The sequence below is a fragment of the Sprattus sprattus genome (assembly GCF_963457725.1).
Source record: "Sprattus sprattus genome assembly, chromosome: 1".
Taxonomy (NCBI): domain Eukaryota; kingdom Metazoa; phylum Chordata; class Actinopteri; order Clupeiformes; family Clupeidae; genus Sprattus; species Sprattus sprattus.
The window spans coordinates 13,631,805-13,657,413 of NC_137920.1; the positions used below are offsets into that span (position 1 = coordinate 13,631,805).

General features: G+C 41.1%; 1 protein-coding gene across 1 annotated transcript in view; it reads left to right on the plus strand.

Annotated features, from left to right (window-relative positions):
* Positions 1-19,840: 19,840 nt before the first annotated feature.
* Positions 19,841-25,609, plus strand: part of LOC308367585 (NACHT, LRR and PYD domains-containing protein 3-like) — a gene marked incomplete at its 3' end in the record, with an annotated part of 31,073 nt that continues 25,304 nt past the window's right edge. Inside the window, exon 1 of the mRNA XM_080841527.1 lies at positions 19,841-19,941. Within this exon, the coding sequence (XP_080697653.1) occupies positions 19,881-19,941 (61 nt within the window). The 5' untranslated portion in view covers positions 19,841-19,880. The remainder of the gene's footprint in view (positions 19,942-25,609) is intronic.

The following is a 25,609-nucleotide window of genomic DNA, read 5'->3' on the forward strand; positions in this document are numbered from 1 at the left end:
AAAATTGCGTGTAAATGGGGGAGAGAACTCAAGAGGCTCTGAAGCTAAACTCTTAAAGGGGCAGTACACATTCACGAAACCAGTGGGTTTAAATAAATGCAAACTAATTAATATTTTTTTTACTCTGAAGGCAAACATGCTCATATTTCTGCAAAAGTATTACTGAAGTGTGAAGTGTGTGTACAGAGTGTGTTATGTATTTATTTATATTTATTTAAGTATACTGTAAACAGTTGTTATAAGTTAATATATTGTTCATAGTTGAAGTTAAAAGGTTTGAAGCCAAGTGTTTTGTATTTATTTTTATTTATAGTATACCTTAAACAGTTAATATATTGTTAAATTTGAAGAAAACTATTTGCCTTGGCAATAAATAAGCCTAATGTCTTTAATTAAAAAAAAAAAAAAGTATCGGTTCTGGCACCGTTTAGGCACCGGTATCGTTTTAAAAGTATCGGTTATGTACCGGTATCGGAAAAAACCCAAACGATACCCATCCCTAATAATAACAACTGCCCAGTTAGCTAACGTTAGCTAGTGACATGAGTATTAACGAGTTAACAATGGATACCGACAGTTAGCATACCTAGCTATGTAGCATTACCATTGGATGTGAATGACAGTTATGCTAGGTCTTGCTAGCCCTTGCTGTCCCCAAGAAGGAGGGTGACTTTCACTTGACGAGCGGGGGCAATACAGTCATCTGGAGAGTTCAAAATGATACTAAACGAGGGGAAATCTACTGTATGGAGATATTTTTGCTTAGTAGACAATTCAGATTCTAATTAGGCTGTTGGATATGTCCAATGTAAGGAGTGTTAAGTTTTAATGAAATATGATTGATGCAAGTGTCGTTCTCCACAACAACATGGATAAACCTGGATGGTTGAACATGTAGTTTCAGAACGAACGTCAAAGATCTTCAATGGTAAGACTTGTCTGTTGTGCCTCTGTTGGTATCTCATAAAACGTGAGTTTTATTAAAGCATAGTGTGTGTATTGTGTAGCTATTTCATTCCGAGATGGCAGGGGAGTAAAATGCTCCGCTGGCAAAAAAGATAACATGTTTTTAACTTCGGGGTTAATTCCCTTTCCTTTACGTCTGCTGCTGGTTAGTAAATACAGACAGCCGGAAAGGTTAACAAAAGGAATGAAATAGCTACACATTACACACGCTATGCTTTAATAAAACCCACGTTACTCACATACTGGTTAACACTGTTAGAGCGGGTGTATAAACTGTACCTGTAACTGTTGCCACTACATTCGTTTTAATATTTTGCACTCTCTATCTAACCACTCGTTCAGGTGTTTTCTTGAGTTGGTACAGCCAACTACTGCACACGTAGTTCCCGAACCACTTTTCCTCGTTAAGTTTTCTATCCTTTTTCACACTGTGTCTCTGCGTCGATATCGGAGATACCTAGCAAAATAAACCTGAGCCTGGGTGAAGGCTAAATAGCTCGCTAGCTATCATCACTCTATTCACGATTATATCAATTTTATATCTAGGTTTTCTTTGGTGACTGTTGTCGCATTCAACAGCACAACATATCCCGGGCCTTTTGAACTGTCTGTGGGTTGTGAACGTAAACAACTCGCTAGCTATTACTACTACTGTATCATGATATAAAGCTTGATGGTGGTTTTCGATTTACATGATTTTTATGGCATTTAAGAGATATAAAGCTTGATGGTGGTTTTCGATTTACATGATTTTTATGGCATTTAAGAGAGATTCTCCAATCTCAACTGATCTAATTTCAGTGGCTAGAGTGGGTGACGTCACAATGGCTCAACATTCCACCATGTTAGTCAATGAGAGAAAAAGGTGATGAAAAAGAGGAATAAAAAAGGAGTGGCAAGGTTGCACCGGATTGGGCCTGACGTTTCGGTGTTTGAACGGCGTCTCTATCTCAATCGGGCGAGGCGTAGTTAGCTGCAAGAAAAACGGGCGGAATAAATAAATAAATAAAGAAAACTTATGAAGAACAATACTGTGCTTCCCTTCGGGCAAGCACACTAAATAGTTAGCTAGCAAACAACAATCTAAACTGTAGCTTTCCCATCACACTTTTTAAGGGTAACAATTGTTTTCTTATAAACCTATTGTGTAAAAGCCTAGAAGAAGTATACTGAGGAGCTAAATATTTTCAATTGCACCTGAAAAACACAAAAAGTCCTCTCAACCCAAGTTCATCTCTCTTACTCCAGAAAAGACTATGTAGGTGAGCTCTGATCCAAATTCTGGACATTTCCATACCAACATTCTGGATACAGCTCCTTTTGGTGGCGAGATATAATGAGTGTGACAACCAACCTGTAACAAATCTGGGCTAGGCGCTCATAAATTGTCAACAAATTAATTGAGGTTCATTAAAACACGCACGACAGAAAATAACGTGAATCGTATATTTATTTTATAGTGCTTATCTTGACAGTGATAAAGGAGTTAGTGAGAAAGAGAAAGAGCCTGTAGGCCAGAGAAGTCTGTATCACCGTCCAAACAACAAAACCGTGCAGTTTTGTACTCTTGTCCAACATTGAAAAACACGGGGAAAAATTGCCCAAAACTCCAATGCAATCTAGACGTCCAAACAAAAAGGTATATCCACAAGAAATTAATCCACAAGGCAGTGATAAAATGTTGCCTTTAGAAACGGCATCCAGCAACAAATAAAGTGAGGAAACAAGTTCGATCTCACCTCTTCAAAAAATGTTCATTCAGCGGTTTGCCCTATCCCGACGGAATTCCTAACCTGGGGTGATGAGTAGGGTCTAAACATTATCTTCCCGATCGGCGACGCAGTCCCTTTATTGGGAGACCTCGAGGATACCGATAACCTCCGTGACTCCATTCATTTTTTTTCTTCCCCTCTGCAGTTTCCGCATCCCGGTTTAAAAACAAAGCAGTTGATCCGGAGCGCAGCCATAGGGCAGACAGAAAAGGTGTGTGCGTGAGTGAGTGAGTGAGTGACCCTATCCTCCCTATCGCTCTGGAATCAGTGACATACGTCAAAACGTTCTACAGACTAGCAAAGTATCACAGTAGTATCTGGCCAATCTTATATATTGGACACATAATCAGGTGACTTCTAAATAATCTATAAGCCAATTGTTTTATATGTGGCTGATGTCACAAACCAGTGTGTCAACTTACTCCGTTCTCCCCTATGTATTCCGTGGTTACTACAAAAACTGCCAGGCGAGAGTGCATCTCTATTTTGCGTGTTAATTCTCTGCCGTGTTTAAGTTTGCTGTAACCTTGTGAACCAAAAGTTCAAATTTGAATTGTAACTTTTAAAGTCTGTTTGGGACACACATCAGCATGCATCAGCTTCAGCCCCATTACATTAGAATAGATATCAGTGTGTGTGTGTGTGTGTGTGTGTGTGTGTGTGTGTGTGTGTGTGTGTGTGTGTGTGTGTGTGTTTGTCTGAGAGATTCCCTAGACTTTTTGGGTGTAGTTCACTCAGTGGAGTCACGGGTTAGCAACTGTGAGGTTAAAGAAGTGGAAAATGGCTCCTACTACTTCTTATTACGGCTGCTCATTCGTTTATAACTCAGCATGCGGTTGCTGACGTCTACACCCCCATTTTAAACAGCAACACATGGCACTATTTGGCACTCTTTGTTTCATGAGGTTGAAAGTAGCTGGAATTCCTTTCACCCTCATTATATCATAAAGTTTTACAGACATGAAGTACATATCAAAGTGTAGGTAGGTTATTTTTTAAACTGACTCAGACAAGCGTAGAACTGCGTGTGTGTGTGTGTGTGTGTGTGTGTGTGTGTGTATGTGTTAATGAGTGAGTGTGAAAATAAATACAAAATGAATTAATCTTTTAAAATGTGTTTATTGTGCCTCCTTGTGTTCGTAGACAACACACACACAGATCTTCATATCCGGTGCCCAGCTGTGTGTCCATGAAGAGTGGCCACTCCATGCTTGATCCTATTAACTTCAGCAGTGAACCAGTTCCATTAGTTCTAAAGTAAGTTGTTTTCATAGTCTGATCCAAAGCAAAGCAAAGGTATAACCTAAACTCCTTAATGGAATGTGCATGTGTGTGCATGTGTGTGCGTGTGTGTGTGTGTGTGTGTGTGTGTGTGTGTGTGTGTGTGTGTGTGTGTGTGTTTGTGTGTGTGTGTGAATGTTTGTGTGTGGGTGACTGTGTGAGTGTCTGATCCAAAGCAAAGCAAAGGTATAACCTAAACCCCATAATGGAATGTGAGTGAGTAAGTGTGTGTGAGTGAGTGTTTAATTAATTAATTTATCCTGCATTGGTGCACATATTGTTGTATATCATTTAGATTTACTAGCAGAATTGCGCCCACTTCAGACATCATTTCTACGCAACATGCGGATAAAGACATGGAACCGTATTCACTAACGCGGCGCACTTGGGTAAAATCTCAGATTCCCCGCTGCTGAAGCGGATAGAGGCAACTTCCTGTCTAAAACATATGCATACATGGGAGGGTATAAGGCAAAGTGGAGGTTACCCGCATAAAGATGGGAGGAGATGTATAAAGTGTGCCTAATTAGGGGAGAAAGGGATTAGTTGACACACTTTTTCACTAGTGTGAATTGCTCATCATCAAAACATCTTTCAATAGTCATTCCTATATGAAATTGAAGCTTAAGTTGCTGGCTTGAAATGTGTATTGTAACAAAGAGGGAATTAACTAACAAAGACACTCTGACACATTGTGACAACCAATCCCACCACGGGGACGGTTGTCACACACTATGGGGATGTTTGTCACAATGTTATTTCAATTGGAAAAATCTTAAAAAGAAGGAAAGAAGAACTAAATTGTATAAGTGTGATTGCATTGACAAGTTGTCAAATACATAACTTAACGCATATTAACACAAAATGAGCAAAGAACATGAACAGGAAACACATCTTTAGGCCAGCCTATATAACAACATGAGGAACAAAACAAATAACCTATGTGACAACCAATCCCAAAGAAAATGTGACAACCAACCCCAAATGGAATTTCTTGCTAGGATCAAGGCTAATAACCATCTAACAACTAGATAGCTAGCAAACAACAATTTAAACTATATTTTTCCCATCACTCTTTTTAAGGGTAACAATTGTTTTCTTATAAACCTATTGTGTAAAAGCCTAGAAGAAGAATACTGAGGAGCTAAATATTTTCAATTATACGTGAAAAACACAAAAAGTCCTCTCAACCCAAGTTCATCTGTCTTACTCCAGAAAAGACTATGTAGGTGAGCTCTGATCCCAATTCTAGACATTTCCATACCAACATTCTGGACACAGCTCCTTTTGGTGGCGAGATATAATGAGTTTGACAACCAACCAGTTCTCCCTTATGTATTCCGTGGTTATTACAAAAACTGCCAGACGAGAGTGCATCTCTATTTTGCGTGTTAATTCTCCGCCTCATAAAGGCAGGTCTAAACCAGGTCTGTTCCATTTGTAATAATAGCTGTTTTGGCTTATTAGTAGCCTGGATGGCAGCCCAAACTTAGCCACGCCCACAAAATTTGAGGTTGGGAAGTTTGGTCTGGCATCGCTCCGTTGGGGAGAAATTCTGGTCGAGCCGAAGCGGATCTAGCCAATCAAATTGTCAGGGCGGGCTTTATACGATGATGGACGGATGGCTTGAGTTGAATTAACGGTAGATTCGAAATGGTACCAAGATAGCGGCGTCTCGGGAGCCTGTAAGTGGGAAATATTTTATGTGAATTAAGCTATCTACATGACTTTTTTATGTCTACATTGACTCGGTTAGTTGTGTATGTGCAACACAAATGTTGCAGAGTATTGTAGGTCTTAACTGAAGCTCTCTAGACCATTATTGTTAGGTTATTGCTAACGCTTAGACCAAAAATCCATTGAAACACATAGTAGCTAGCTAGCCTCGCTGCTAATAAGTATAACGTAGGCATGCATATCTCACAGATATTTACAGCATGACTGACATACATTTTGAAAGAGGAACAGAGAAACGGGATTATTTTGTCGATCGAAAATATGTTTTTTCCGTCCTTCCTATGGGATCCGATAAAAGTTTAATGTATAAGATGATCTTACTACCTTGTTCTGATTGGTTCTAGGTATCCAATTGAGCAAAGAGGCATTCTCTTTCCTGGTTCTTTGAAACACGGCCCATAATCACAGCTCAATGGAGCAGTATCAGACTCATATTCTGACTAGAATTATGAGTATGACATTGTCAGGCTAGCATATCAGCAGTCAAATGAAAACTGTGATTGCGAGAAATTGTACGCATTTAATTGATATCTCATTTAATATAGGCATACAATAATGCTGTAAATTGTCCATTTAAGTTAAAAATGGGGTACCAGACCATACATACCTTCAAGGGCTCCGCGGTATTGATGCCCCCCTCCACACTCTCCTCCTGTTCAGAAACCAGTGTTGGACGACACTTTCTAAGATAGTTTATGGTTCAGATTGTGGGGGGCCTGAGCAGGTCACCCTGGTCTGAGCTTGGTTGAATGCCACTTTTTCTTTTTTCTGTCTCTTTATATCCTTTTTTCACTTCCTCCACCTCCCAACACGTAGGTGACAAGGCATTGATTTTGACAGATTGACATTTTTCATTGAAGGCAGTGTTTTTCTGCATTATACTGTGTTTAAGTTTGCTGTAACCTTGTGAACCAAAAGTTAAAATTTGAATTGTAACTTTTAAAGTCTGATTGTATGTGTTAGGGACACACATCAGCATGCAGCAGCTTCAGCCCCATTACATAAGAGTAGATATCAGTGTGTGTGTGTGTGTGTGTGTGTGTGTATATGATGTGTGTGTGTGTGTGTGTGTGTGTGTGTGTGTGTGTGTGTGTTTGTTTGTGTGTGTGTGTGTGTGTGTGTGTGTGTGTGTGTGTGTGTGTGTGTGTGTGTGTGTGTGTGTGTGTGTGTGTGTGTGTGTGTGTGTGTGTGTGTGTGTGTGTGTGTGTGTGTGTGTGTGTGTGTGTGTGTGTGTGTGTGTGTGTGTGTGTGTGTGTGTGTGTGTGTGTGTGTGTGTGTGTGTGTGTGTGTGTGTGTGTGTGCGTGTGTGTGTGTGTGTATGTGTGAGAGATTCCCTAGACTTTTTGGGTGTAGTTCACTCTTGCAGTGGAGTCATGAGTTAGCAACTGTGAGTTTAAAGAAGTGGAAAATGGCTCCTACTACTTCTTAGTACGGCTGCTCATTCGTTTATAACTCAGCATGCGGTTGCTGACGTCTACACCCCCATTTTAAACAGCAACAAATGGCACTCCTTAGCACTCTTTGTTTCATGAGGGTGAAAGTAGCTGGAATTCCTTTCACCCTTATTATATCATAAAGTTTTACAGACATGAAGTACCTATCAAAGTGTAGGAAGGTTGTTTTTTAAACTGACTCAGACAAGCGTAGAACTGCTTGTACCCCAATGTCAATACCTTGCTTCTCCTCGCCACAGGAGATTCCGCTTTTCCTCTGCTGTCACATCAACCTCGTTGATGATTTTGATAGAGTTCAGCGACTTGAAGTGCCTACCTATATTCACATTGAGTCAGCTGTTTCCCATACTTGTCTTGTTGTCCCAGTTCTTCTTTATTGGTATTTACCAAAGGCAAGCCATGTAGAAAAAGTATTCTGTTCTTCAGAGGTGGGGTTCTGTGATTGTGCTGGTACCTGGAGGTCACACTAACTGGTGAAAACTGACATATAATGAAACAAATCAGTGTCTTTGTATTTCTCAAAGTAATGCAATGTATCCCAATCGGCTCTTAATGTATGTTGGCATCCTCATGATGGTATAATTCCTCCAATTAGTTTCTTTATCAAATATTAAGTCTGCTCTATGTTATGTCTTTGCAGTGAAATGAGAGCTGATCTGATCCAAAATCAGTCAAGGTGTGGAGTGTGTGAGAGGGTAGTTTGGGAACCAGTCATCACCAGCTGTGGACACAGTTTCTGCTGGCAGTGCATCAGCAGCTACTGGGAGCAGCCTGGACTACCAGGAGACCAAGCCTGTCCACGGTGTGGAAAGACACAGAGAACTAATCCTCCTCTACAGCCTCTTCTGGATGAACACACAGACATAGTAGAGAGTAGCAGACACCTGCACAGTGAACACACATCAGACAGAAGGAGCAAACCAGGTGAGGGTTTCCTGATGTTTATACTTTTATCAGATCAAGCTTGCAGGGCCTTACAAAAATAGTGATATCAGTTTTTTTTTTTACAGAAGCCAGAAAAGAATACATACACACACGCACACACACACACACACACACACACACACACACACACACACACACACACACACACACACACACACACACACACACACACACTCACACACAGACTCATGCAAACACACACACACACGCACATAAACGCAAGCACATAAACGCAAGCACACACACACACAGTCACACACACACACACACACACACACACTCACACACACTCATGCACACACACCAAGTCAAGCACACACACACACACACACACACACACACACACACGCAAGCACACACAATAGTGATTTTTGTTAAAGGAGGCAGAAAAAAAGAACAACAATATATAGTTTTAGCCACTTTATTCTTATTCTCATTGTTGTTGTGGCCTTCAGTTTGAGTGTAAATCACAAGAAGATTATGCACACATATCCTGTGTGCAGCTCTCTCCTCATACACATCTTCATCAGTTCATCAGGGCTGAAACATCTCTATTTCTTGTCTGTCTTCCTTTCAGCCATTTTAACTTCTCAAAAAGTGCCGAGCTGTGTGCCCATGAAGACCGACAGGTTTAGGGATTACCGACCCAATTTCAGCAGTGAACCAGTTCCATCAGACCTAATGTGAGTTATCAGCCTTCAGTGTTTATGTAAGTCATTCAGACATGTAAGTGTTTTTTACAACTGCAAGAACTGAAAAAATAAAACTGCAAATTTGCATTGTAGCCGGGATGGCCTCGCGGCGATGTAGAATGAAATGGAGGCAGTGTCTCGGATGTTTTGTGGTAATGGCAAATGTTTAATATTCTTTCTAAGTAGGCAAAACCCGCCAGAATGGAGGAAATAAAAAAGAAAACTTTAACTCCAAACCATAACTCTCCATAACTAAATAAACCCTTAACAATTCAGCTCAGAATTAAACAGGCAACTATCAATTATAAGAAGTTAAGTAGCACTCCAAGCTAAGCAATTCACCTTTTTCATCAACAGGGGTGGGGAGTTGTTCCCCTCAGACTATCGCTTCTCTAAGGCATGTTCTGCACCGTTCTCTATTACCCCGGCCTAAACCATTGCACATCGCAAATCAATCAATACAAATAACAATCTTCCGGCTCTACAATAAATACTTTTGCCTCTTATGATACCGACAAGTTCACCCAAAGACAATCATTATATCAAATTGAAACAAAGCACTTCAAATAATCACACACACTACACACCCCTCTCATCCCACCAACTTGGAGTGGGTATGTCTGATGTTCCATGCCGAACAGTTCAAAGGTCCTTTCCCGACTTTTAATCGGGTCGTTTCCTCCTCCCTGCATTTGGAAGTCACTATGAAAATGCATGGCAAGTACTCCGCCACTGCACAGCCTTGTTCAACGTTTGTACGTGTTGAAGGGAAGGCAATCCAGTCTCGGAATGTTCAGTGTGTATGTCTTTACCGATGCGGTCCTGATCGCGGTGAAATATGCGGTTAGTGTTTGTGTGCAAATAAAACATGTGTGTGAAGTCTGCGCTGTACAGTGTGTTCGTTTCAGCCGAGGGATGTATTTTCATATTGGTAATGGGCAGCCGCACCGTTACATGCATACATTGGAACACAACTCTCAAAATGTTCTCAAAAGATTTTCTGTATTTGCCAGTTTTTCTATGACCAGTACAGAGAGCTTTATCTCCAGTGCCCAGCAGTGTAAAGCGAATTATCAGCATTTCGTTTTTAGAAGAGATTCAAACAAGAAAAATGACTTATCATATCTTGGTTTTTTCTCTCTCTCTCTCTCTCTCTCTCTCTCTCTCTCTCTCTCTCTCTCTCTCTCTCTCTCATTCTCACACACACACACACACACACACACACACACACACACACACACACACACACACTTGAAGGGTCAAACTATATACACATTGAGTCAGCTAATTTCTACTCTAGTCTTGGTGGCCCAGCTCATCTTAATTTGTATGTACCTAAGGCAACCATGTAGATAGACATTCCAAAGAAGAGGGTAATAATGAATTCCTCCACTATGGGTAAATATTACGTAAATCTGCTTCAAATATGTCTCTGCAGTGATTTGAGAGCTGATCTGACCCAGGATCAGTCCAGGTGTGGAGTGTGTGAGAGGGTAGTTTGGGAACCAGTCATCACCAGCTGTGGACACAGTTTCTGCTGGCAGTGCATCAGCAGCTACTGGGAGCAGCCTGGACTACCAGGAGACCAACCCTGTCCCCAGTGTGAAAAGACACAGAGAACTCATCCTCCTCTACAGCCTCTTCTGGATGAACACACTGACATGGTAGAAAGCAGCAGACACCTGCACACTGAACACACACCAGACAGAAGGAGAAAACCAGGTGAGTGTTTCCTGATGGTTATACTTTTATCAGATCTGATGGAGGAAGAGCTTATAAGACAGGGGTCCGGAACCTTTTCAGCTGGCAGAGCCATGCAAAAATAGTGATTTTTGTTAAAGGAGCCAGAAAAAAAGAAGAAGAACAATATATATAGTTTTAGCCACGTTATTCTTATTCTCATTGTTGTTGTGGCCTTCAGTTTGAGTGTAAATCACAAGAAGATTATGCACACATGTCCTGTGTGCAGATTTCTCCTCATACGCATAATCATCGGTCCATTGGGGCTGAAACATCTCTATTTCTTTTCTGTCTTCCTTTCAGCCATTTTAACTTCTCAAAAAGTGCTGAGCTGTGTGTCCATGAAGACCGACAGGTTTAGGGATTACCGACCCAATTTCAGCAGTGAACCAGTTCCATCAGATCTAAAGTGAGTTATCAGCCTTTAGTGTTTATGTAAGTCATTCAGACATGTTATTGTTTTGTACAAATGCATGAACTGAAAAAATAAAACTTCAAATTTGCATTGCAGCCGGGATGGCCTCGCGGCGATGTAGAATGAAATGGAGGCAGTGTCTCGGATGTTTTGTGGTAATGGCAAATGTTTGCTTTCCAAGTAGGCAAAACCCGCCAGAATGGAGAGAAATCAAAAAGAAACCAAAACTCCAAACCATAACTCTCAATAACTAAATAAACCCTTAACAATTCAGCTCAGAATAAAACACATAACTATCAATTATTTAAGCAATAAGGTTTGAGGGGCAGTACTGTATCGTCAATGATGTACTTGTTCGTGGGTGTTGTTAGGCCCGACGCGCAGCGGAGGGCTGGCAAACCCTCGAACAAGTACATTATTGACGATACAGTACTGACTAGAGTACCTTATTGCTTCTATAACACGGTTGCCAGCGACATTATAAATATTTAGTCAAATTAAATTATAAATAGGAATCAGCCTTTCAGCACAAAGAAGTTGTAGCCACCAAAACATTGTGTATCGCATTTCGGTAGCCTAGAGAAAATAGTCCCCCTTTGTGTGGCTGTTGCTATGTAACAGACAAACAGCATTGGGAACATCACGTCTGTTAGCCTAGAACCAACAGTTTGTTGATGATTAGCTAGGAGATCGACATTGATCTCGCACCATTTTATTCATTCACATTGCTCATTGTATAAAGTTGCCATTAAAATAACAAAAACGACAATGGGACACTTTCAACTTTGTTAATATTTGTTTATATTGATTTGGATATCGCCACTAATTGTGCATCTGTGGAAAACGTTTATCATGTCCCCTTCGTATCTGGTCATCTTGCTTCCGACAACTGTTGCTCTCTGCTGGTGGCTCGGTGTTGGAAGTGCCTTCTCCAGCAAGCTTGAAATGACAACTAAAGTAATTTGCTATGGCGTAATGATGGGAGCGTTGTTCTCAATCCATTACATAGGGAATGTATTTCATGTATGTGTAGAACCTATTTAGAATGACTGGCCTTACATAAAACGGCAGTGAAAAAGACCAGAGACTCGTTATACTTATTAGCAACGAGGCTAGCTAGCTACTATGTGTTTCAAAGGATTTTTGGTCTAAGCATTAGCAGCCACCTACAAATAATATTTGAGAGCTTTAGTTAAGACTTACAATACCCTTCAACATTCGTGTAGCACATAAACAACTAACCGAGTCATTAGGGCCTTATACATGTGCCACTGAGATCAGATCAGTTTATCGTATCGTATTCGCGTGTAGGTGTGAAGATTTTCAAGGGAAATGGCTTTTGTCGTTACGTGTATACATGTGCAAAATGTGAAGCTGTTACATTGCCTCGGGCATGCGCAAAGACCACGGAGATGTGCTCCCACCTAGTTTGTTTACTAACACCATCAACGTGGATCCGCATAGGGCACAGGCAGTGTAGTGGCTTAAAGTTCCCTTCTTTCTATCAGCATATAGTTCTTAATATGTTCTTTGAATAACCACTCTCGGATGGAAAGAAAACGAGTCTACGCGTGGATGTGTTTCAACAACGGTAGAAAACTGTGTTTGCTCCGTCTTTTACTGGACTCATAATTATATGACAGTGGTATTAGTTACAGTTGAGACACCCGAAATAACTTGCATGCGCAGCAATCCTGAGACGTGATTTTAAGTTTGCACATGAATACTAACGTCTTCTTTGATCCCAGGAAATTTGAGCACATAACCCATCTCCCTTACGGAGATATTGGCGAAAGTTGTTTAACCTACTTCATTACAAACGTCTAGTTTTTCAAACGTGTCTAGTTTTTGTGCAGTAGTGAATAGAGTCTCAGTCTACTACACCATACATAGCATATCATGTTTGTAGAAAATTATTAAGGTGCAACAAATGCCAATAGGCTACGCATATTTAAATTAAATGATTCACATTGCAAGTAAAATGGTGCGGCTGGAGCACAGGGAGGGACAACGGTGACGCAGTTTGGATGTAGCGACAAACATTTATGTGCTGTAACAAACTGGTGTTAACCAGTATGTGAGTAACGTGGCTTTTATTAAAACATAGCGTGTATAATGTGTAGCTATTTCATTCCGTTTATTAACCTTTCCGGCTGTCTGTATTACTAGCCAGCAGCAGACGTAAAGGAAAGGGACTTAACCCGAAGTTAAAAACATGTAACAGCCGGAAAGGTTAATAAACGGAATGAAATAGCTACACATTACACACGCTATGTTTTAATAAAAGCCACATTACAGCACTGCAAAAATGCTTTTCTAACCTAGTGTTATTACTCTTATATTGAGATGAAAAAATCTAGTTGGTCTTGTTTCTAGCTAAATTGTACTTACCTAGTGCTTTCTTTTAAGGTTATTTTTGCCTATTTCAAGCAAATATTACTTATTTTAAGAAATCTTAACAAGCCAAATTTGCTTAACGCACTGGCAGCCAAATTTGCTTGTTTTAGCAGGATTTTGATTAAAACAAGCAAATTTGGCTGCCAGTGCGTTAAGCAAATTTGGCTTGTTAAGATTTCTTAAAATAAGTAATATTTGCTTGAAATAGGCAAAAATAACCTTAAAAGAAAGCACTAGGTAAGTACAATTTAGCTAGAAACAAGACCAACTAGTTTTTTGATCTCAATATAAGAGTAAAAACACTAGGTTAGAAAAGCATTTTTGCAGTGCATGTTTGTCGCTACATCCAAACTGCGTCACCGTTGTCCCTCCCTGTGCTCCAGCCGCACCATTTTACTTGCAATGGAGCATTTTACTCCCCCGCAATCTCTCTACAAACTTCCATATAGACGCGGGATCAGCAGAGGAAAATCTACTTTCCTTTTGGGAGAAACCAGGCCAGTCGTTCCCACAACTACAGCACCTTGCAAAACGAATTATATGCGTTCCAGCAACAGGTGCTGCGAGTGAGCGCTCCTTCAGTGCAGCAGGGCGCGTTATAGAAGCCAGGCGCACTCGCCTGAATCCTGACACTGTAGATGCTATTTTATTCCTGCATAGTGCTAAGACAAATTCTAAATAGAACGAAGGTTAGGCATCTCAGCAGAGGTATATTTTGGTTACATTAGGATGGCTACGTTTATAGCTTGCGTTTTGGGCGCACCACAATGCCAAGAAGTTTGTCGCGACTGTAATGGCATATTTCATTGTTGGGGTGATTGATAGCTTAAGGCTTACGAGACACGGTGTTTTCCAATGTTTTACTGAGTCCTCTCTGTCTCTATCACACACACACACAGACACACACACAGACACACACACACACACACACACACACACACACACACACACACACACACACACACACACAAACACTAAAGGAAGCAAAAAAGGTTTAAATTAAGTGACATCCCTCAAATGTCGCGTCTCCCGCAAACCTGCAAGCTATGAGTCAGCTGTCAGTATTGGAAGAAGCCTTAACGTCTCGAAGATGAAACTTCCTGGGTTATTTTGTTTCGTTAGGCTATTAGCTATATTTTAAAACAGCCAGTCATTGTAGCCTACCACTCGTGGAATAAGGAATTTCAAAGAGATGATGGAGTGAACCTTCTAGCCTCTAACTTTCTAGCCTCCTGTCACCGTCTCCCCCCAGTCATGCACCGCCTCCCCCATGACACATCGGCCTGATTTGACACGCCCTTTTCTAAGCCGAACGATCGTGGTAAACCACCTCTCTCGAAAGCTTCAGACGATCGGCGGAAAAACGAACAGTTCACATCTAGACCCCTTATACATGAGGCAATTGTAACACGTTCGCGAGTTTCTATCGTGGTAGACGCGATGTAACAGCTTTACATTGACGCATGTATAAGGGGCTAATGTAAACATATAAAAAGTCGTGTAGATAGCTTAATTCACATAAAATATTTCCCACTATTAGGCCCCCAACACGCCGCCATCTTGGTTCGATTTCAAATCTACTGTTATTTTTGAGTGCGCACTGATATGGAACGCTCAAGTAAATGTAAACAGGTCGTACAGTACCTTTATCGCTGATTAACGGTCTAAGGTCGATATCCCTTGTCAGGGATATTTTTTTTTTTTGTCAAAAAATGTTTAAAGCTCCGCGAGTTTTTGACCTACAGACATACAAATAACACCCACATAATCATTGAACCCTTTTCTTTTAAAATATATAAAGTTCAAAACTAAAAAATAAATAGGCACTTTGTCAGGAGAATCGAACGAAAACTTGCACATTTCACTGTCTGAGCCAGAATTCAGCTCCTAATGCGCCACCCATTAGCACTTGGTGGCTATTCATATGGTAAGAAATGGTAATTCGGCGATCGCTATTGGGTCATGCCGTGGCGAGGAGCACTCAGTAATCGCCCTTTTCACCCATATAAGCCAGTCCACATGGTCGTATGTTTGTTTACATTTCGACTGAGAACGAGACAACATGCCGCTTCCCATCTCTGCTGCTGATGCTCTACGACAAATTCAGGAGGAACTTGACCTGGAAAGCGAGGAGGACAACCACGAATCCGAAAGTAGTGAAGACAGTGAGGACGAACATAACCACTTCGTGCTTCGTCTTGACCCCGTTCAGGATATTCCTGATGAGTAAGTAATTTATATTCACTTGACTGGCTCTTGCATGGTGTTGATTTACTTATAGGGAGTAAAACTCATGGCATAGTATGCTTATTATGCCGTTGGCGTCTAGTTTGTTGTGTGTGCAAAAAATTAGTAGAACACGCTACGACTGTATGGCGAATTTGAATAATATAAATTACTTTATATTGTTTGGAGTTTGTTGTGTGCGCAAAGCTGAGTAAACTAGGCGACTACCGTCTGTATGGCGATTTGAATCATACATAACTTTATGTCGCTACAGTCGTCGATGTTTGCAGTTTGTTGTCTATCCTAAAATAAATAAAACACGTAACTACCGTATGTATAGCGGTTTTGAATAATATAGGTAAATAACTTTATGTTGCTACGTTCGCCGACATTTTGTTGTCGATGTTTGTGGTTTATTGTGTGCGCAAAGAGGAGTAAACCAGGCGACTACCGTCTATATGGCGATTATGAATCATATACATAACTTTATCTCGCTATATACGTCGATGTTTGCAGTTTTGTTGTCTGCACCGAAATAAGTACAAATACTAACGCTAAAAGTATGTTGTTCCCCTTGGGTTAGTCATTAGTGTAGGCTATTCAAACACGTCTGATAGGTGTGAATCGAAACCGGCCAGGCCAGGTGTGAATGGCCGAAACTGCTGTAAAGTGTGAATTGCAGCTCTGGGATTCTATGTTGCAAAAATCCCTGAACAAGCAACTGATCATTGTTTTTATTTACTCTATTACAGAAACGTGGAGAACAACGTGGAAAACAACGAGGAGAACATAGCACCTACATCACCCCGCAAAAGAGCACGACCTCTGCCCAAAAAGAAGACAAAGACGTTGTCACAGCGTCATCTCCAACAGGAGCCATTGTCTGCTCAACTGCTCAGCTGTTTGGCATTCCATTAAAAACTCAGCCACAAACAGACCCTATAATGAATGCCAGCAATGTTTGTATGCCAGTTTGTGAGGTTGCTACTCGCGATAATCGCAAGACATGTGCATTTTGCAGAAAGTATAGGGGAAAGCAAACAAAAACCCTCTGGAAGTGCAAAGCGTGTCGTATCCACCTTTGCCTTATCCCAGAGAGGAATTGTTTTGAGGCTTGGCATGCTGGGGGGATATGATTATACTTCTTTTGTACAGTATATCCACTTACTTGCTTAGTTTAGCAACATGCAACAGCAAACCGACACACAGGTGACATATCCCTGGTTGGTGAAATGTTTCATCTGTGTGTTCGTTTGTGCTGATTCATCGCCAGCTCCATGGTCCGAGATGTCCACATCCCCTCTTCGTTTAGTGGATTTTTTTATATACACTCTTTTTTTATATATATTCACTTACTTGCTTAGTTAACTTTTTTATATACACTCTTTTTATATATCTGTATTCATACTGTGGTCTATCTGTAGTACTTATGTTATGTGTAGTACTTAGTGTGTTTCTATGTCTTATGTTATGTGTAGTACTTATTGTGTTGGGTTTGTTTATATGTTTACTGTACCCATACACCAGAGCAATTTCTTGGTGTAAACCTGCATGACAATAAATCTGTTACTGATTCTGATTCTGATTCTTGTTATATCCACTTACTTACTTAGTTATATCCACTTACTTGCATGCATTTGCTAATTATGCACTTTTTTTCTAATATATATCCACTTACTTGTTTACTGACTTAGTTATATCCACTAACTAATTATGCACTTTCAAAACTGAGAGACATTTCAGGGTTGTTATCTATTGGCCATCCTCTTTGACAGGTGACAGTGACAGGGGGGAGGAGCAATCACCGGCCTGTCAAATCTAACTCATCAATATTCATTGGGCAGGGAAAGAATTCTTGGGCAGGGAAAGGTCACTCTGAAATTATAAATTTATAGAAGAGAAACCACACACACTTTCTAAATGCTAAACTAACATATACATAGCTAACACATATGTTTTCAAGGTTCAGAAATAAAAAGCCTTGTGAATAAATTTGCACAATGTGTTTTTTTACTAAATCTGAGCACCTCTAAAATTAGGTTTTTCTAAGGGTATGTTTACATTAGATTTAAAAATAAAAAATGAATTACTACATTCCTTTTACTCACATGTTATTATTGCTGATGTCTTCTACAATATAATCATATGTTCCATTTGTGCATCAATGTTTTTAGTTTAGGGAAATGTACAAAAACATCAAGGCATGTCAGACAACTTAGAAAAGTCTAAAAGGCAGCTGACCTTAGAGTGTTAAAGCACACCCCAGAACTCACTCTCTACCCGTGTTATAAAAGAATTTAAGTTTGCAATTTGTGGCACTCCAAGCTAAACAATTCACCTTTGTCGTCTACAGGGGTGGTCCCCTCAGACTTTTGCTTCTCTAAGGCATGTTCTGTGCTGGTCTCTTATTACCCCGGCCTACACCATTGCACATCGCAAATCAATCAATAAAAAATACAATCTTACGGCTCTACAATAAATACTTTTGCCTCTTATGATACCGACACGTTCACCCAAAGACAATCATTATATCAAATTAAGACATAGCACTTCAAATAATCACACACACTACACACCCCTCTCATCCCACCAACTTGGAGTGAGTATGTCTGATGTTCCATGCCGAACAGTTCAAACGTCCTTTCCCGACTTTCAATTGTGCGTTTCCTCCGCCCTGCATTTGGAACTGACTATGAAAACGCGTGGCAAGTATTCCCCCACTGTACAGCCTTGTTCAACGTTTGTACGTGTTGAAGGGAAAGCCGTCCAGTCTCGGAATGTTCAGTGTGTATGTCTTTACCGATGCGGTCCTGATCGCGGTGAAATATGCGGTTAGTGTTTGTGTGCAAATAAAATATGTGTCTGAAGTCTGCGCTGTCCAGTGTGTTCGTTTCAGCCGAGGGATGTATTTCTATATTGGTAACGGGCAGCCGCACCGTTACATGCATACATTGGGACACAACTCTCAATATTTTCTCAAAAGATGTTCTGTATTTGTCAGTTTTTCTATGACCAGTACAGAGATTCAGAGAGCTTCATCTCCAGTGCCCAGCAGTGTAAAGCGAATTATCAACATTTAGTTTTTAGAAGAGATTCAAACAAGAAAAATTACTGTTATTAAATCTCGTTATTTTCTCTCTCTCTCTCTCTCTCTCTCTCTCTCTCTCTCTGTCTCTCTCGCTCTCTCTCATTATCACACACACACACACTCACACTCACACACACACACACACACACACACACACACACACACACTGACTGTCTGCATGAGGGATGATTATTGTGTCTAGGCATGTACCGTACATACAAATGAAATTAGCCCGGGGTTTAGTTCACTCTTGTAATGGAGCCATGAGTTAGCAACTGTGAGGTTAAAGAAGTGAAAAATGGCTCCTACTACTTCTTAGTACTTCTGCTCATTTGGCTTTCTTTTTTTCATGAGGGTGAAAGCAGCTTTAATTCCATTCACCCTCATTATATCATGGAGTTTTATGGACGTGAACTACCTATCAAGGTGTAAGGAAGTTCTTCTTGTGACTGACTCCAACAAACGTAGAACTGCTTGTGTTCAGGCTCTGGGCTCTGCAAAGCGCCTAGAGACAATTGTATTGTTATGGCGCTATATAAATACAATTAAATTGAATTGAATTTAATGTTATTCATTTCAATTGTGCCCCAATGTCAATACCTTGCTTCTCCTCGCCACGGGGGATTCCCCTTTTCCTCTTTTCCTCTGCTGTCACATCAACATAGTTGATGATTTTGATAGAGATTTTTTAACTTGAAGTGTCAAACTATACACACATTGAGTCAGCTAATATTAACTCTTGTCTTGGTGTCCCAGCTCATCTTAATTTGTATGTACCTAAGGCAACCATGTATATAGACATTCCAAAGAAAGTCTTCGGTTCTTCAGTGGTCGGGTTCCGTCACACTAATTGTGAAATCTCATTTTGGCATCCTTGTGAGGGTAATAATGAATCTCCTCCACTATGGGTAAATATTAAGTCTGCTTCAATTATGTCTCTGCAGTGAATTGAGGTCTGATCTGACCCAGGATCAGTCCAGGTGTGGAGTGTGTGAGAGGGTAGTGTGGGAACCAGTCATCACCAGCTGTGGACACAGTTTCTGCTGGCAGTGCATCAGCAGCTACTGGGAGCAGCCTGGACTACCAGGAGACCAAACCTGTCCTCAGTGTGGAATGACACAGAGAACTCATCCTCCTTTACTGCCTCTTCTGGACGAACACACTGGTATGGTAGAAAGCATCAGACACCTGCAAACTGAACACACATCAGACAGAAGGAGCAAACCAGGTGAGGGTTTCCTGATGTTTATAATTTTATCAGATCTGATCAAGGAGTAACTTATAAGAGGTATGGAACCTTAAAGGAGGTACATACAATATGTAGTGACAGTGTAACACCCCCCACCTCCAATATGAGCAAAGTGTGTGAAGATCACACTGACACAGGAAAGTCGTCACTATAGGTTACCCATAGTCTTGCACTGATAACAAAGAAAACATACATTTATGTGCTTTTATACAATTCAATTCAATTCAATTTTATTTGTATAGCGCCATAGCAATACAATTGCCTCTCGGCGCTTCACAGAGCCCAGAGCCTGAACCCCCTTAGTGCATGCACAACGGCAACAGGGGCAAGAAAAAACTCCCTGTTGGGCAGGAAGAAACCTTAAGCAGAACCACGACACATAAGGGGGGACCCCATCTGCTTAAGGTCGGCCGGGTGGAGACAGGAAGGTGGGATGGGGGGAAGGGGGGAAGGGGAAGGGTTGTGTGGCAGAAGGGGAAAGGAAGCAAGTAAGGGATAATGTATAGAACGCAGGTCATTGTCGGGAAAATAAGCCCCGACAGGGCGAACAGCACCCCGACGCGAAAGCGGAGGGGTGTTGCTTCACCCTGAAGGGGCTTATTTTCCCGACAATGACCGGCGTTCTATACATTATCCCGCTTATTATACGGTTACAATTAAAACAAACAAATTACTTAACACCGTGTGTCTTTTTACAATGCATTTGTTACTATACGTAGTGTTAAAAAGCAGAGAAATAGTTCGCCAAAGACGTTGAACTTCAAAGACAGTTGAACATTCTTTAGAACACAGCTGCTCAACCGTCCGCTGAAACTCCCTTGATAAGTTACCGTACTACTTGCGGAGTGCTACGAAAGATGTGAATCAGAGGCAAAAAGGCCACTTTCCTTGACAGCGGTCATTAACTGCATAGCAACGGTCAGTTATCGGAAAATAGTTGACCGCAGAACGTTGGGAAGCCCCATTCAAGTGAATGGAGCATTCTACAGCATTAAGAAGAGCCGTGTAATAACAGGGGTTATACACAGCCAGCATTTGGTCACTGGACCTATGTATGCACACATCTGGTGGTAAACACATGATACAGGCAAGACCAGATTACTGTGGCAATAGGGTTACTGTTACAGGGGTAAGGGATGTAGGGACAGAGAAACATTTCGGTGGAGGCAGCAATGTATATTGAATGCTAACATTGGGTAGAGTAGGTGTACGGCAATGCAGTGGCGGTGGGTGCGATTGGCCGAGGGTTTCTCCAGGTAGACCAGGTAGAGCGACTACGTGCAGAGTGGTGGAGGTGAGGAGCGATAGTTCCACTTCCGTTTCTCCAGGTAGACCAGGTAGAGAGACTATGTGCAGAGTGGTGGGGGTGAGGAGCGATAGTTCCACTTCCATTAGCGATTGGAACATGTTTGCCAGCTGTAGGAGCGGTGGGTGCGATTGGGCGAGGGTTTCTCCAGGTAGACCAGGTAGAGAGACAACGTGGAGAGTGGTGGGGGTGAGGAGCGATAGATCCTCTTCCATCAGCGGTTGGAACATGTTATAGGGGAGAGACACGATTTCAGGGACAGATAGGGAGATGCATTTGGGCAGTAGATTTAACAGTAGGCAATATGGCTATATTATCAGTGTTATTATAGGCAAAAACAATATGATATGGAAGGAGAGAGAGAGATGGAAAGGGAGAAGATATATGAAGTAATGCTGGCATATATTGTTAGTGTGCTTGCAAACACACTATTGTTCTTCTTGAGTTTTCTACACTTTTAACTAGCGCAGCAGGTGATGGGTTTGTTGATGCAGTTACTTTTAACTGTGTAATTCGTTAAATTGAAGTATGAGCTGTTATGCCGGGGCCGTACATGCATCCACTCAGCAAACAGGACACACTTTTGGCTAGCGCAGCAGGTGATGGGTTTGTTGACGCAATAACTTTTGGCAAAAGGATGCACTATAGAGGAATATCTTGGCTGTATTGTTCGTTACATTGAAGTATAAGCTGTTATGCCGGGGCCGTACATGCATCCACTCAGCAAACAGGATATACTTTTAGCTAGCGCAGCAGGTGATGGGTTTGTTGACGTAGTGACTTTTGACTGTGTAATTCGTTACATTGAAGTATGAGCTGTTATGCCGGGGCCGTACATGCATCCACTCAGCAAACAGGACACACTTTAGGGCTAGCGCAGCAGGTGATGGGTTTGTTGACGCAATTACTTTTGGCCATAAGATGCACTAAAGAGGAATGTATTGAGCTTTGATTTGAATATAGGGACAGTGTCTGCATCTCGGATGGAGGCAGGGAGGTTGTTCCAGAGGAGGGGTGCTCGGTAGCTGAAGGCTCTGCCTCCTATTGTGGTTTTTGAAATTCTTGGAATTACCAGGAGGCCTGCACTCTGAGAACGGAGCAGCCTTGAAGGGCAATAGGGGACGACTAATTCTTTGAGGTAGTTTGGAGCCAGGTCGTTTAGGGCTTTATATGTTAGCAGGAGTACTTTGAAATCAATTCTACTTTTGACGGGGAGCCAATGCAACGAGGCGAGTACCGGTGAGATGTGTTCATGTTTTTTAGTTCTGGTGAGTGTACGAGCAGCAGCGTTCTGTATAAGTTGAAGGCTCTTTATTGTGTTAATGCTGCATCCGGACAGGAGAGCATTACAGTAATCAAGGCGGGAAGTAATAAATGCATGGATTAGTTTTTCTGCATCTTGGAGGGATAGGACCTTTCTAATTTTGGCAATATTGCGTAAATGAAAAAATGATGTCTTTGAGATCTGTTTTATGTGTGAGTCAAGTAGGAGGTCTTGGTTGATAGTTACGCCAAGGTTTTTGATGATAGTGTTGGGTGTTGGGAAGCCATTGAGTGTGGGTAGATGGGTAGATAGTGTAGTTCTCAGTTGATCGGGGCCTACAAGCATAACCTCAGTTTTATCAGAGTTGAGGAGCAGAAAGTTGTTAGTCATCCAAGATTTTACATCATGGAGGCAAGCTTCTATCTTGGGTAGATGTACAATTTCATCAGGTTTCATTGATAGGTAGAGTTGGGTGTCGTCAGCATAGCAATGGAAGTTAATGCCATGTTTCCTTATGACAGCACCTAAGGGTTAGCCTGGTGACACCAGCCTACGTATTTCCGCCTGAATTGATTTCAAGCTCATACTCAGTCTGGCCCAGCCCCATTGACAATCGTTTCCAGAACTCAAAATTTTGCCGGACCAATCAGCGAACAGTTCAGAGCTGTGACGCAAAACTCGCCTTGCCGAGTTGCATGTAGTCCAGCCGAGTTTGTAGTTTAACAGTATAGCAAAAATGGCTACGGAGGAAGAGACACGAAAAGCTATCAGAGAAGTTGTCTCAACTCTCGAGAACATCAGACAATTAAAAGGAGAACAAGAGGATTGTCTTGTAAGTTTTATGATGAGAAAGGACGTCGTAGCTCTTCTCTCAACTGGCTTTGGGAAGAGTTTAATCTACCGAATGCTTACTAAACGTTGCTGATTGGTTAAGGGAACTCCAATGATTTTAAACCTCAAGATAAGCACCCGCCCATCTCGGAAACCAAAATGCATTGGGTTGGCCCAGACTGACTGACGGAATGAAATGGAGTCACAGTCTGGTAACGGCCAGGCTACCTAAGGGTAGCATATAAAGGGAAAAAAGCAGTGGTCCAAGGACAGAGCCTTGTGGGACACCGTAGTTTACTCTGGTGTGATTTGACGATTTCTCATGGAAATGAACAAATTGATGGCGATCATAGAGGTAAGATCTAAACCAAGATAGGGCACAACCTTTGATGCCAACGTGATGTTCAAGTCTCTGTAACAGGATCAGATGATCTATAGTGTCGAAAGCAGCACTAAGGTCTAGGAGAACTAGTATTGAGGTGCACCCATGATCAGATGCGATTAGTAGGTCATTTAAGACTTTGACTAAGGCCGTTTCAGTGCTGTGGTTGGCCCTAAAACCGGATTGGAGGGTTTCTTCAATTTTGTTTTGTTGTAGGAAAGAAGTAAGTCGCTTAGCAACTAGTTTTTCAAGTATTTTTGACAAAAAAGGGAGGTTAAATATGGGTCTATAGTTAGCGAGATTATCGGGATCAAGGTTAGGTTTTTTAAGAGATGGTTTTATCACTGCTATTTTGAAAGATTGTGGGACGTAGCCTGAGATAAGTGAATTATTCATTACATTGAGTAATGTCTCACTTAATAAGGGTAGTGCATGTTTAAGTAATTTTGTGGGGATAGGATCTAGTAAGCACGTCGATGATTTAGATGAAAGGATCAAGGAGTTTAATTCAGGGAGGTCGGTGGGTGCGAAGAATTCAAGGATAGCACCCGGTTGAAGGGGTGTTGCCATGGCGCATGATGGAAGGGGTGTAGGGTCACAGAGGGGGAGAAAACTTTGAATTTGTTCTCTTATTTTGAGGATTTTATTATTGAAAAAGGTCATGAAATCATTACCACTAAAGATTATGGGAACCGAATGTTCGATTGTGTTATGGTTTTTTGTTAGCCTAGAAATAGTGTTAAATAAGAACTTTGGGTTGTTTAATATTATACACACTACTTATGTTTTATTTGAACATCAAAGTGTTTGAATAGTTATTAGTTACAGTTTTTCACTATTGTTAAAAAGTATAAAGCGAAAATTCGGCACAATCTGCACAACCTTCACGTCATGTATCAATCGCTCACCCCAAGTGGGAAATACTTAAGATTCCCTTATCTACATTAGAGTCCGATTTTCCTTGTGAACACACTGATGTCAATTACACATCACGTTGTTGTCAAAACAGTGTACACAAAGTTCTGTTGTTGCACACAATTTTCAAGTAAAATCTCAAAGCATCAACCTGCAAACCACAAATTGTCAAATCTCTAAACTTTCAGGTCTTTTGACCAATTTGCAGTGAGGACTGCACCATTAAAGTGTCTTGAGCCTCTGTTTTGTTGGATAAACTATTGAAAACTTTGAAAAGATCCACAACCAGAGAAGGAGAGGGGTAAGAGTGAGTGGAGGAAGAAGAGGAGGACAAGAAGGAGGAGGAGTAGGAGGTTGAAGAGTAGGAGGACAGAGAGAAGGAAGAGGAGGACAAGGAGGAGGAACAGAATGAGGACAAGGTGAAGAAGGAGGAGGATCAGGAGAAAGAAGAAGGAGAATGGTCATCTCTAATGAGATTTGGGCCGCTGTGGTAGACCATGTTTTCATGGTTTTTCATTAGAACCTTCAGGATGGAGAACAAGTACGAAATCTGTTTGCCTTGTGTACTGTAATACTGCATATCAATATAATATACGTAGTGTGCTCACAGTATTTGTATTTTGCAGGACTGAAAGAGAACCACACTGTGGAGGAAGAAAACACACTTTCAATATTTTTTGAAAGCAAAGTAGCATTTTCCAGGAGATATAAAGGGTTTTGCATTTTCAGTTAGTTGCTTTGGAATTTGTGTTTAGAGTTTTGAGAACGAGGCATGCTTTCAAAAAATGTGTGTAAGCAATTGAGAAAAACTATAAGCATTTTGTATACAATTTTATGTCAATACAATCGGGTGGAACAGGAGACTAAAATTGTAAATATGGTTTGTGAGAACAACGGTATTGCTGTTTTATGTTTGACTATGAAAAATGTAGGCCTACACTGATACATT